Source organism: Panthera uncia, assembly GCF_023721935.1.
Source record: "Panthera uncia isolate 11264 chromosome A3 unlocalized genomic scaffold, Puncia_PCG_1.0 HiC_scaffold_11, whole genome shotgun sequence".
In the NCBI taxonomy this organism is placed as follows: Eukaryota; Metazoa; Chordata; class Mammalia; order Carnivora; family Felidae; genus Panthera; species Panthera uncia.
In genome coordinates this window covers 87312701-87326953 of record NW_026057578.1, presented here as the reverse complement: position 1 = coordinate 87326953, position 14253 = coordinate 87312701, and the positions used below count along the sequence as shown (strand labels likewise).

The 14253-nt window shown below is 53.4% G+C and overlaps 1 protein-coding gene across 3 annotated transcripts in view; it reads left to right on the top strand.

Moving 5' to 3' along the window:
* Nucleotides 1–1029: 1029 nt before the first annotated feature.
* RAB11FIP5 (RAB11 family interacting protein 5) overlaps nt 1030–14253 on the top strand; it is a 36939-nt gene continuing 23715 nt past the window's right edge. The window contains exon 1 of one of the 3 annotated variants that reach the window (XM_049651690.1): nt 1030–1614. In XM_049651690.1, the coding sequence (XP_049507647.1) occupies nt 1184–1614 (431 nt within the window). In that variant the 5' untranslated portion in view covers nt 1030–1183. The remainder of the gene's footprint in view (nt 1615–14253) is intronic. The other 2 variants (XM_049651691.1, XM_049651692.1) reach the window with 2 other exon arrangements.

Genomic DNA, 14253 nt, shown 5'->3' with positions numbered 1-14253 from the left:
CTGGAAAATAGGAATAAAACTCATACTCATCCAGAAGGTTGCTCTGAGGATAAAATGAGGTAATGCATATAAAGTACATGGACCGGCACTGGCCGAAATGCAGCATCTATAATTACTAACCACTGTTATCATTATTAATAATAAGCCAAGCATTCAAATCATACCCCTGGGCTTTACACACAGGCACGTAGTAGGCACTTAATGGGTGGAAGTAATTGTTTAAAACTCCCATTAGAGCCTATAATTTCCGTCAACCAGTGACGCAGGAGCTCCAGCTGAAATATTGATGTCGTTACTTATTTATTCATCACGCTGCTCTCCACCGCAGTGTCCGCTAAGGGCGAGCCCAGCTCTCCCGCCTTCCGCGGCGCGGTCTCGTTTCATCAGTAGGTCCCGAAGCGCGCGGAGGTCCGAAGCCGGGGCAGCTCTCCGGCTTCCAGCTCGCTGTCGCGGGCCAGTCACGTGCCAGAGCGAGACTCACTTCTGGTTTCACGCAGCATCTTCCCCGGCAGGGACCAGCTGGAGGAGGGTTGGAGCGCGGCTCGAGACGGAGGGGGCAGCGGGGTCCCGCCCCACCCCCACTTGCCCGCGCCAAGAGGATGGCCATTCCAGGAGGGGCGGGCCGGGGCAGTTGCAGGGCAGGGCTTTCGGAGCAGGGACATCTTGAAGAAAGATTTGGGATTGGCCGGGAGACGCGGAGCGGGCTTTTCATACCGGGCCGAGGGTGCCGCGCTCCCGCAAGCGAGGCGGGGTTCCGCGGGTGCCCCCAGGCCGGGGCGGGGCCAATGCCGGAGCCCCGCCCACCCCTCTGCAGTGGCCGCACGCCCCACCCCTTGGTCCCCGTCGGCCCCTCCAGCTCCGGTCGGGTCTGCGGAGGCCAGCGCCGGGGCGCGACAGCCAGTGCCCCCGCTGCACTGCCGCACCGCCGCGCGGGTCTGGGTCGCGGGGCGGGGCAGGGCGAGAGGCGGGGCGCTGACGTCGTGGCGCGGCCGGCGGCCGGGGAGGCGGGGAGGCGGCTGCCGGCTCGGCCCAGCCCAGCCCGCAGCTGCGGCGGCCCGGTGGTGGCGGCGGCGGCGCTCGGAGCCGGCTCCTGACCGCCCTCCGCCCGCTGCCTGGTTCCTCTCACGGTCTCCGTGTCTGCTCCCGCTCTTGCCGGCCCTCGTCCGCTGTCGCCTGCCCCGCCATGGCCCTGGTGCGGGACGCCGAGCCGGCGGCTGGGCCCTCCCGCTGGCTACCCACGCACGTCCAGGTGACTGTGCTGCGGGCCCGCGGGCTGCGGGGCAAGAGCTCGGGAGCGGGCAGTACTAGCGACGCGTACACGGTGATCCAGGTGGGCCGTGAGAAGTACAGCACGTCGGTGGTGGAGAAGACGCCGGGCTGCCCGGAATGGCGCGAGGAGTGCTCCTTCGAGCTGCCGCCTGGTGCCCTGGACGGCCTGCTGCGGGCGCAGGAGGCCGACGCGGGCCCGGCGCCGTGGGCCGCGGGCTCCGCTGCCGCCTGTGAGCTGGTGCTCACCACCATGCACCGCTCCCTCATCGGCGTCGACAAGTTCCTGGGCCAGGCCACGGTGGCGCTGGACGAGGTCTTCGGCGCAGGCCGCGCCCAGCACACGCAGTGAGTGAGGGGCGCCGAGAGCGCGGAAACGGTTAAAGGCCTCGCTGGGCGGGGCTGGCGGGGGAGCGGGACCCCGAACCTCGGCCAGGGCTGTGCGCCCTTTGCCGCGCGCTCAAGGGCATAAACCGCCTCTTTGCATTTTGGGTCCCCTTCCGATCGATCCCCTTCCTTGCGACGTTCAATGCTTGGCTGCTGGTGTGTCCTTGGGTAGCCTAGGGGGGAGGTATGATTGGTGGCCTAGTCTTAGGAGTAGATTGCCCGGTAAAGTTCGGAGTGGGATCCAGAGGCCCTTGCACCATGGGAACCTCAAGAAGGAAAATCTTGGGGCCATTCTTAGGGCCTCTGGGCCTGTCTCCCTTTCCTGGAAGGGGAGGGGCACTGCAGGCGCTTGCCCCAAGCCAGGCCCGCAGGGTAGTGGAGAGGCCCACAGCCTCGACCTGTGGGGGGAGGAAAGGTGCAGTGTTCTACTTGACGGCTAGATTGACCTGAGATGCCCCACCAAATCTGGAAAATGCAGAGGGCATCTGCTTCTTGCCTGGTATTTGGATGGCCTCTGGAACCCTGCCCCTCTGTGTCCCTGTTCTGAAAACAGGAGAACCTCTTAATTAAAGGAAGGAAACCCTTCAGGCAGCCTTCAAGTGTCCTGCCTGTCCTGCTTGAGGTGAAGGCAGCGTCACAGTTAGTGCACAGCAGGAGATCATCTCCCAGCCACTTCCACCTAGAAGGGCCTGTGTGTTTTTTAATCATTTATTTTGGCAGTGTTTAACCTTCCCTGTGTTAAGATCAAGGCTTCAGACTTGGAGCCCCATTTCCTGTTTGGACTTGGGCAGGATCTGAAAGCCAGTCCCTAGGGCTGAGCACCTGCTGTGGATCATTCAAGGGGTTAACTGGGGTGACACCTCCCCTGGACCCCAGGGACCCTGGATGAGGAGGGTAAAGGGATGGGGGCAGGGGTGTGCCCTAGGTGGGGACAGGTGCTGAAAAGGTTTGCCCACCTGGAATGGCATCTAACTGAGTAAATCTAGGAAACCTTGTTGGAGCAGGTGCAGACCCATATGAGAGCAGGATTTGGTTAGAAAGGATCTGACCTTGAATGTTTTTCAAAACGTGTGGAGGAAAGGGCCTTCATGGCTCTGTGGCCTGGAATGGGAAGCTGGGTAGCATAGGGCAGGTTCAGGGCAGGGCTGTGACCTGACTCCACCTCCCCCCTCCCCTGGCCTTCTCCTCTCCTTTTCTCTGAGTTGCTGCTGTTTGGTTGCTGGGTGTGGAATCATGTGGTATAGTTTGGCCCTTGTTTTGTTTTTTTCCTCCGCTTTTCTGTCCTCTCCTTCCTTTCTGGCTGAGGGAGGCTGTGGGGGTGGGGCAGAAAGCTCTCCTCTGGATCTCTTAGCCCTTTCTTTTCCTGAAGAGGCTTCTGTCCCCAAATTCACTCCACCCCTTTCTTTCCTGGTCCTTCAGCCTCCACCACTCAGCTAATCTGACCAGACTAGTACATGATACCCCTGGTATACAGGGGGAGACAGGAGGTCTCTAGGCTTGTGGGGAGAGGCCTCTGTGAAGTCCGTGACTTGGGGTGGGGGGAGCTTTGATCTTTTTCAATTTCTGCTCTTGATTTCTTCGTGGTCTTTGGTTCTTCCTGAGCTGTCTGTGCTTGTACGCCCAGGTGGGCCTGCCTGTTTGCAGCCAAGGACAGTCCCTCTTGGTGAATTTGACTTGCCACCCCTTGATCTGAAGGGAGCCTTAGTTTATTTTATAGAAGTCCTCTTTCTCACCAGGATCTTTCTGCACCTACCAGCTGCTTTTCCTCTGTTGCATTGACCTGGGTTATTTATAGAACCTGGAGGGGGCAGAAAGGAGAGGGGCCCTCCTGGTGGGACGAGGAAAAGTCTGTGAAATCTGCCTGATCTTCCGGTAAGCTGGACCTAACAGCATGCCTACTGACAGAGGGTGAGAGCTGCTGTTCCCAACTCTGGTCCCCACCTCCCACCTCTGACTTTAATGGCCACTCCTGGTTGCATATCCTGGGAGCACCCTGGCGTGAGCTGTTAAGACAGTGAGTCTGCACATTTCCCAGTGGGGAGAGGGCAAGATGGAGAGGACCAGGGTGTAGCCTCCTCAGCTTTGAATAATGGTGGAGAACACCATCCACTCTAACCCCAGGAGCCAGTCAGTTGTGGTGGTCTCGTGGAAGGTAGATAGCAGGCCTGTGTCACCAAGACAGAACCTGACTGGGGAAGGGCAGCCTCATGGTTATGATGATGGGGCTGTGGAGTTGCAAGAAACAGATTCTAGTCTCAAACTTGCCACCTTGTGGCAAGTCAAATAAACTCTTGGTGCCTCAGTTTTCTCATCCATCCAATGGGGCTATTACAAGATTGATGTGAAGCATGAAATGAGAGTGCAGGTAAAGCATCTAGATGTGGTTGCTGGTCAGTGAAAAGCAATGATAGTGGAGGGAGGTTGTTGGTAACAGTGTCTGGGTGATGTCCCTGCCCTGTAAAAAACTTTCTCATGTGATGAGGGGAAACAATACAGAACTTAGAAGAGCCTGAGCCTGGGAAAACCCTAGGACCGTGGGTGGCAGAGTGCATCCAGGAGTATGAGAGTGCCTGATGAAATAGGCTGACCCCTTGCAGTCCTTCATTCTCTTTGCTTCTCCAGGTTTGAGAACTAGGGCTGGGCTTGGGAGGCCTCTTGCAGTGCTGTAGCCCGGCTCGGATCAGCTTGTAGCACCCCCCAGCAGCCTGGGCTGGAGCTGCCCCTGCCCTGTCGGGGAGGCTGGACAGCCCAGTGTTTAAAAACCTGGAGACTGGGGTTTCACTCCTAATTCTGTGACTTCCTAGCAGGCGAGTTTCTTAACCCGTCTCCTCATTTCTGCAAAGGTCAGAATAATAATTATGGAATCGCAACGTTAAATAAGACAGTGTCTATAAAAGCTTTGGTATAGTTGCAGACCTAGAGCAAGGCTTCAAAGTATGGGTGTTGTGGTTACGCTGAGGACCCTGCCTTGTGGGATGATGGTGATGATGGTGACTGGTGCGAGGTGCCTTCACGGCTCCTGAAGCTCCTTTGTCAAGGGGTGCTCTTTGAGGTGAGGGATTTCACTGGAGGCTTCCAAATAATTGAAGAGGAAGTCCTCAAAACATAATTTAACGTAATACAGGAGGAAACTGATTATAGCTATCTCCCCCCAGTAAAGCCATATATGCATCATCACAAGTCTGAAAATCCTGAGATGTTTCTCCACTATTTCCTCTCTGGTTTTTATCTCTGTACCCTTCCTGGTACTACTCTCCAGTGGGTGCTGTGTGTGGAGTAAAAGAGTCCCTGCTGTAAAGAACCCTTCCCCACCCATCCTGGGCCTATTAGATTCATGGTTAGAGCCTGGCCCCTTGGGAAGGCTGAGTCTGGGTTTAATTTGGGTCGGGACCGGTTTGGTTTTTTTTATCCCAAAGCATAGAACTGTTGGGACCACGGCAAGGCTGTTAACTGTGGCACCCTGATAGGTTCTGTTGCATCTGGTCAGACCCGTGCCACTGATTTTATGGAGGGCCCTGTGGAGGCCTGTGGCCCAGGACCGCTTAGGTTTGAGACTACAGTATTCTGCCTGGCTGGGCATGGAGACCTGAGATTCCTTGAGAGTGGTGGGGTTGGGGGCACTGCGAGATGCACCTGAGGGAAAATGCAGCCTGCTGGCCTACGGTTGGGCTGGTGTTTGAGGGCTTCCATTCATCTCTTAGCCTCCAGACAGCCTGTGCATTCCTGTGCCCGTGACCCCGCAGCCTTCTCTCCACCAGTTTCCAGATGTGACTGCTCCTCAGGAAGTAGCTGAGGCCATGAGGGTCCTTGGTTTTGGCTCCTGCTCCAACCCCAGACCTGTGGAGCTGCTGGGGAAGTCTGCTTTGGCTGTGGGGGGTGGAGGGGTAGGGTCTGGCTCCCACTCCCTGAGTTACGGGTAGTTTTTATTTGGGGTTGCTTGAGCAGCAGTGCTGGGGCAGAGGGGAGGGGTAGGAAGTGACTCCTCCTTCCGACTGGGCGGCTCCTGCAGCTTCCCCTTCCCTCTGCATCTGGCCCTGGGTGGGAACCCCGTCTCTGCCCTGTTCTCCTCTCCGAAGCCAGCCGGGGACAGGCATAACTCAGCAGCTCCTCCACTCCAGGCAACCGGAGGGCTCTCCCTTTCCACTGATGGGGGCCGCCGGCTGCACTTGTTATGGTTGCTCCCCTGGTGCCACGACGCTCTTGCCGAAGCTAAATGACTAGCCTGGCCTTGTCCACATTTTCCCTGCCCTTCCTATCCTGTGCCAGGACAGATCATTAACACAATGACAGGAGCTCTCGGGACTCTCTGCGAGTCAGTTTGCTATGTTTTTCCTTGTACAGGGCCAGTCCTCTGCAAAATTGTGTAGTCATGAAGAAGCGTTGGCCCTTTTCACAGCCAAGTGATAAAAATCAGTCTACAATGTGGGTCCTTTATATATATAGCTGGCTGTGCTGCCAGTGAAGGGTCTAACCGCTTTGCTCCTGGTGAGCTGCCCAAGGACCCCTTAGGTTATTTCTTCCCTCAGGAAGGATGGCAGCCAGTGAGAAGAGCTGCACTTGGACAGCCCAGTGTTGGTCAGTTGGTCAGTTGGTTGGGCTGAGGCCTGGGTGTGGGCCTGGGCCCAGGCCTCTCCTTAGTGAAGGGCAAGCCGGCAGGGACTCCGCAGGTTCCATTCCCAGGAGGCAGCACTTCTAGGAGCTGTGCAAGGGAAGGGCTTTGTCACGGGCCACCTCAACCTTCAGCTGACCCAGGGGTTGGGGTGTGGCGGGGAGGGGAAGCACAGCCCTTGATCATGGAGTTGCAATGTCAGAGCTCTAAGAGGGAGCTGAGGCTGGGGAGGGGAACGACACCGACTCAGCTACTCAGCCGCCAGTGGGGGGTGGGGCTCTGCTGGTCTCTGTTAGGCCCTGGCAGCCCGCAGAGCTGTAGGATTTCGGGCCAACGAAGAGAAGGCATTTGGGGCCCTGTGTGCATCCCAGGGGGTTTTAGTGTGAGAAGGACATTGCTGCTAGGATAGGGAAGGGGGCCTTGGGGCTTATCTATGGGCCTGGAGGAGCAGTCTCATCCACAGGCTTTTCTGGAGTGTCTGGACACTGGGTGGGGTGGAGGGGCTCAGAGGAGGGGAGGACATGGATATCCCAGCCTGAATGCCGGGAAAGTATTGGCTTTGTTAGGAGGATGAACCCCATATTTTTGGAGAAAGGGCCATAGGCAAGTGCTGTGTTTTCAGGCCTTGCCAGGGAGCACTGGAGATGTTCGGAGCATACAGAGCTGCTGGGCTCAGCTGTGGTCAGGGACACCTCCTTGAGGAAGAGATGAACACTGAAGACCTGTGAGGTCCACCTTGGCAGCATGTAGCAGTCTGTTTCAGGGGGCTGTTATTGCCTTGTTAGGGAGGCATATCATTTACTAAGCCATTTCTTTGTGCTGCCACTGTCCTATGGGCTTGACTTACTGTAGCTCACAGGAGCCCCTTGAGGTGTATATTGTTACTCTGTTTAACAAATGGAGAAACTGAGGCACAGAGAGGTGAAGTAACTTCTTTTTTTTTCGCTTAAAAAAATTTTTTTTAATGTTTATTTTTGAGAGAGCTCATGAGCTTGCATGAGCGGGGGAGGGGCAGAGAGAGAGAGAGGGAGATAGAGGATTTGAAGACTCTTGTGCTGACAGCCCAATGCAGGGCTTGAACTGATGAACCGTGAGATCATGACCTGAGCCAAAGTTGGACGCTTAGCCAACTAAGCCACCCAGGCACCCTGAAATGACTTTTCTAAAGGCACACATACATGGCAGGGTCAGGATTTGCACCCAGGCACCCTAGCTTCAGATTCCGTGCTCTTCATCACCACTCTATACTGTCCCCCTCAGTTTTCCCCCATTTCTTTCATGATTTGGTTCTGCATAGGACGGGGGTTCGGCTGCTGCCCTCCTGAAGGTTTCTCTCTCCTCCGCAGGGCCAATCTCTGGGGCTCTGTAAGCATGGCCTGCTTCTCTTGTGTGAGGCCTTGGCTGATTGGGGCGTGTGTGATCTGCAGCTCCAAATCCGGTCATGTCTGTCTCAGGGGCTGGAGGTGTTGTGTGGGACTTTGGGAGGGAGGATATCAGTGTCACCAGAGGGTCTCTCAGGAGCTTGGGGGAGGCCTGGGAAGCTCTGCCTTGGCCCTGGACACCCCAGCCCTGGAGAGATTTGCTCCCATTGGCTTGTGCAGTAGAGCAGAGCTTAGGAGCATCACCAGATATAAGACTTCCTGACCTTTCTCAAGAATCACGTGCTTGTTTTGCTGTGACAGAACACTCTGAGCCATCCAGTGCCTCACAGTGATGCAGTCGTTTGCTTTTTTTTTTTTTTTTTTTCTTTTGTTCAATATTTAGGAAGCAATTACTAGGCAACCGCTGTGCCTAGGTCAGGGCTTTGGAGAAAACAAGCAAAAGAAATGTATAGCCCTTTCCCTAGAAGGGCAAAAATGTGTTTGAAACAAGACTTACCCAGGAAGGATAATTAACCTACAAAGCAGCATACACACATGTGAGAGAAGGAAGGGGTCAGGAGAAGGGTGAATTCAGCAGGGTTGGAGTGATCAGGGTGGCTTTCTGGGGGAGGCAGGTCCTTGAATGATAGCTGAGGCTGTGATGGAGGCTGGGTGAGTTTTTGGGAGGGAGACTTCCCTTCCTGAAGGGAAAGTGAGTATTCTGGGGCTGGGCCAGGAGAGGGGAGCCAATCTTAGTTTCCTCCGTGCATCTCTTAGCAAAACAGCTTGACTTTATATTTATTTATTTATTATTATTTTAATATAGTGGTAGTATTTAACATTTTGTTTTATTTTGTGTTTTTTTTTTTAAGTTTATTTATTTTGAGAGAGAGAGACCACACGTGCTCATGTGGGTGAGGGGCAGAGAGAGAGAGGGAGAGAGAGAATCCCAAGTGGGCTCCACGCTGTGCCTGCCGTGGGGCTCATCTCACAAATCATGACCTGAACCGAAATCAATTGTCGATGCTTAACTGACTAAGGCACCCAGGTGCCCCATTATTATCATTTCTTTGAGTAGTTTACTTGGTTCAAATTCTGAAGGTACAGAAGGTGTGCCATGAAAAAATCTCCCTTGCCCTGACCTTAAATCATCCAGCTCCTGTCTTCAGAGGCACGAGTATTACCAGTTCTTGGGTAACTTTTCAAAGTTATTCTATGCATTTAATGTTTGTCTGCACAAATACAGCATTCTCCACACACAGGTTTTACCTATGCTCAGACTGACCATCCCACACAGGATGTTTGTCATCTCCACCTATGGTGCGTCTGAACTGGGACCCTGGCAGAGGGGACAGACACTGCTTAGCTTTGTCCTCTATGACCCAACACTCCTATGTTGGGTGAATATGGGGTTAGGATCAAACTGGAGAGGGGGTGTGGTTAAGTAGAATTTCTTCCTGGTCCCCAACCCCCATCTGACCAAGACCGTCTGAGAGAGGTCATCTTGCTGGTTCTCTCCTTCCTCCTGGACAGAGTCATCACTGGGGGGTCCTGGGCCACCTTGCTCCTAGGGGCTGATGACGGCTTATAAAAGGCCCTTGATAGACAGTGAACCCAAATCTTTATGTGTGGTTTGGCCTACTTTTCAGAGTGCTTTCCTGGCATCATCTCATTTCATTCTTCCCTGTGGGCAGACAAGGTGACCCCCATTTTTACAGATGTGGAGACTGCCGTCTCGGGAGGTGAAATGACTTGTCCAAGGTCACACGACTTGTTAGTGGCAGCCAGATCTCTGACTTGCAAGCCCAGTGCTTTTTCCCCTACCTCTTGCTTTTGGCTGTACACACTTCCTGCTGCTGTTGGGGTGGTTAGACTCGTCTCTGGGCATTTTTATGGCTTTTCCTCTGCCAAGTGAGCATAGTCGCTGGCCAGTCTGAGGCAAGCTGACAGTGACAGGCCTCTGGAGCCTGCAGCAGTAGGGGGCCCTAGCTGAGGTATTTGTGCCTAGGAGGGAAGCTGGACCTGGCTGGGCTCTGAGGTGAGTTGAGCAAGCCATGTCCACGGAGGCTGGGGCGGCTCTTGAAGTGATGGTTCTGGGCTCTGAGGACTATTGGTTCTAGAGTGGGTGATAAGAATCATCCTGTGGCCGATAAGAGGCAATATCCTGCCCCAGGACTGCATCTGGCTTACAGTCTTGCTGTAGATACCAAATCAAAGGGTGGGTTTGATTGTGGGCGTGGGGAGCCAGAAGATGGGCCTGAGGGCCCTGCACACATCATTGTATCTGATAGTATGTGAGGAAGAATGCTTGTGTGGGGTTTTGGAGAGGAGGAACGGCATCCCATGCAGGAGACTGTGGGGAGGAGGTTTTCCAGCTTCCCTCCAGCTCCCTGAGTAATGACAGTGTTAGTTGGCACCCCTCCCGCCCCTAACTGGCTTTTCTTATTGCTCCCTTTTACAGAGGTGAAATGATTGGTTTAAAGCCACTTAGTAGATCCAGAACTAGAACCTGGATCTCCTTCCTGTCTTCCTGCTATGACCTTAAAATAATTTTTTTTCAACTTATTTTTGGGACTAGCTGAGTCCTTGCCAATTCCATCTCATTTATCCAGCAAGTATTGGAAAGTGTTCCAAATATCAGGCCCCATCCCTGGGTTTGGGGGAAAAGGTAAGTAGCAGTCCCTGCTGTCATTAAGTACTGAGAGTGCAGGGTGGAGGCACCCTACTGCTAGGGGAGGAAAGGAGGCCCTAGAGGGAGGGCACTCCTAGCCCCTCCCATTGCTCCTGTCCTAGTTTAGGAAATTATTATTTTTTTTTTACTTCTGTTCTGGACTGTTAGCATAGCTGCTGCTGCCTTTTTATAAACCAGAATGGCAGTTTATTAATTTACGATGAGAAGTAACCGCTGAGGCGTACAGAGTTGCTTGGGTCAGCCCAGCCATGGGTCCTGCCCTGGGTTGTGTCAGCTTCCTGCCTGTCGTCCCTGCCTTGTCTCTGTGCTGTCCTTGTCCCTGCTGTCCCACGCTCTTCCTACAGCACAGCATCCATCAGGCTGGGTCCTTGTTTTGTACCCCATAGCGCTCTTCAGGGCCCGGAATAAAGTCACAGCCCTTAAGTGCAGTGTTGGAGGCAGTCTTCTACCTGCCCCAAAGCCCCTTTCTGCGTGTCTTTACCTGTCACCACCCTCCCGAAATCATCGTAGTACTCCCCTTTAACTTTCCTATGCAGCTTGTGCACTTTCGTGGTGTTGACCACGTTCCTGATTTATGTGGCTATCTTATTTCCCCACCAAGATGTGAGCTGCTTGAGGACTCTCCCTTCTTGTTCCTGGCACATACTTGGGAAATGTTGGGAGGTCTAGCTGAGGCCTCCTATGTCTGGGTGAGAGCCCTGTGCCTCTAAGAGGGATGGTGTTGGGGGCACCTGGGTGGCTCAGTCGGTTAAGTGTCCAGCTTCAGCTCAGGTCATGATCTTGCAGTTCATGAGTTCAAGCCCCATACCGGGCTCTGTGCTGACATTGCAGAGCCTGGAGCCTGCTTTGGATTCTGTGTCTCCCTCTTTCTCTCTGCCCTTCCCCCACTCTCTTTCTCAAAAATAAATAAACATTAAAAAAAATTAAGAGGGACGGTGTTGGCATTGAGTGCCAGGATCCCACATGCCAGGCCCTGTGCTGAGGTTTGGCCATGAGTGGGCAGGGCTGAGCTCACAGGTCTGCACAAGGCTCAGAGACCAGGAGCAGGGCTCAGTCATAGCATAAGGAAAAAAAGCCTGTGTCCTGGCCTCTGGGGTTTAATGGAAACGCACTGTTAGTCCCAAGTGGGACCAGAAGGACAGTGTAAATGAATCCGTGCTCCCTAACATAACCATGATGCCCTTATCACACACAAAATCAACAGTTCCTTAATAATCATCCAGTATCAGAGTCCATATTCAAATTTCTCTGATATCAGAACTTTTTCTTCCTAGGTGGTTTGCTGAGTCAGGATCAGATAGGGCTCCCATCCTATGCCTGGTTAGACCTCCCAGTGTGACTGTCCCTCCCCCTCTATCTCAGACCCTTGCCTGATAGAACTGGGTCACTTGTCCTTGAGGCTGACACTGTGGCCGTGGCTGAGGAGCTCCTCATGTTGCCCTTCACCTCGGTTCTCCAGCCCCTGAGCACTAGTTGTTGGGTCTGGAAGGCCTGGTCCCCATGCCCCACCTGCTGAAAGGAGTCCTTCCACGTGGGGTGGCTGATGCGGCTGCCTGGCCTCGCTGTCAGGGTCTCTCTGTCAGTGAGGCCCAGCTTGAGCAGTGGGTCCTGTTAGTCCGACCCAGCCACCATGGTTCCCCATCACCGTGTCACCCAGTGGGTTTAGCATTCGTGGATGAGCACCACCTCTGTCCCCAGCTCTGCCTTTTCTTCTGCACCTTTCAGGAATCTGGCATAAGGAAGAGCTTTCCCTCTCTGGGGTCACCCTCCATAGGAATAGCAGGAATGGCAATTCTTTGCCATTATTTTTCAAGTAGTGATGGCTTTCAAATTAAAAATCCACCCTGCCCCATGATAGTGTGCATGATCCTAGTTATTTACACATCAGGGGGTTCCTGCCAAAGCAGAGATGACAGGGCCTCATGAACCTGGGGATGGTGGAGACAAGGCGGCTCATGTCTGGAGCTGCAACTCTCTCCAGGGCAAATGATTTACTCTGTACGACATCACTCGAAATGGCTGATGGCTGGCTTGGAGTAGGAATATGGGGGCAGATAATGTTAAGGATAGATATTTTTGTGTTTTCTCTTGCAGTTTTCTCCAACATTTACTTTCTGGGTTGCAAATCCTCTCCACTCAGAGCCCTGTAGCCCCCATTTGTACTAACTCTCTACATGGGGAGAGTGAAGTCAGGAAAGGAGAGCTGGCTCAGTATATCTTTCTCTCCTTTGTGCTGGCTCCTCACTTTCCCTTCTGGAAGATTCTCCAGCCAATACATCAGGCCTTTTCGCTTCATTTGCCTCAGAGGGTGGGGTTTGATTCCTGCCTCTATCATCTTTGCAAGACCCCTCATTCCCAGCCTGGTGGTAGCTGTTCGGTAGCCTGAAGTGAGGCCTGTCTCTGCTGAGGTGGCATCCATAGTCACAAGAGAGAAACTGCATACCTGGTGGGTTATAGCTGTAGCAAAGAAAGGTCAGGTGAGGAGCAACCCTCCAGGAAGTTAGAGATTGTGGTATTGGGGCATGATCAAAACAAGCTTGCCTGCTCCCTAGCTAGCAGGTGCATTTGGCTGTTTTTGTTTTTCTGGAGTCACCTTCACTGGCGTGCAGGGTATTGAGGGTTAGGCTGAGCACTGTAGCGTGACGCTGGAGAGACTCAAGGCCTTGAGCCAGCTTCTGGCCCCTGGCCAGGCCCTCCCATACCCCTGGGTGGGAAATGGGGAGCAGTGCCTGTCCTCTGCTTTGAGATCTCAGCCTGGGTGTTATGTAGTGGGGCTTTTTTGCTGCCTTTGCTCCCTCCCTACTCTAGAGCAGATGTTCTGAGTCCTTTTGGTCCCATGGACCCCTTTGGTATCTGGTGAAGCCCGTAGACCCCTTTTCAGAACAACCCCTTCAACTGGATAGAATATAAAGTACACCAATGATATTGAAGTACATTTATCAATATGTGGAAACATTTGTTAAAGTAACATGTCTGTTATCACTATATTAAGTGATGCAGTCCAGTGGTTGTCTAATAGCTTTGAAGTTCAGGGGGCACTTGGGTGGCTCAGTCGGTTAAGCGTCCGACTTTGGTTCAGGTCGTGATCTTGCAGTCCATGGGTTCGAGCCTCACATCGGGCTCTGTGCTGACAGCTCGGAGCCTGGAGCCTGCTTCGGATTCTGTGTCTCCCTCTCTCTCTGCCCCTCTCCCACTTGCACTGTCTCTCGATCTCTCAAAAAATAAATAAACTTTAAAAAAGTTAAAGTTCAGAGTAGTGATGGATATCAACCATATTTTGTAACATCTGCCACAACTGTAATGGGATGTGAAAATGTCTGGTTTCTCTTGGTAACACACTTATGGGTACTGACTGCTACTATATACCATTACTGTTGGCAAAAACTCATCATTGGCAGAAATACTAAATTTCAGTTAGAGGTTAGGGGAAAGAAAGATGTAACTTGTCTTCCATCTAACACATAACCCTGCCCTAGAGAAATAAGGGGGTGACTTTGGATTCCTTGGTTGGGCAGGGACATGGGGACATGGGTCTCTGTGTGTTGGTTGTACTTGCAGACGGGGGCAGTCTAGTGCAGTGATCAAGGTCAGGGTCTCTGGAGTCAGGGAGCTTGAGTTCATGTCCTGGCTCTCCTACTTACTGAAAAGAACCGTGTGACTTAACTCATTGGACTTCTCTGTGCCTCCGTGTCTGCATCTGCAGAAACACGTGAGCTGACGCTCATCTGGCATTTCTCCTGTGCCAGGCCCCATTCTCTGAGTGCTCCACAGATAGCCCACTTAACGTTCCTAGTTGTCTTGTGAGGAGAGCAGATTGGATATCCGTTACCCCCACATTATAGGTAGGTATGGAAACTGAGGTGTAGAAAGATTAAGTGACCTGTCCCGGGTGGTGGGGCTGGGGCTTAAACCAGGTAGCCTGGCTCCACAGGCCGTGC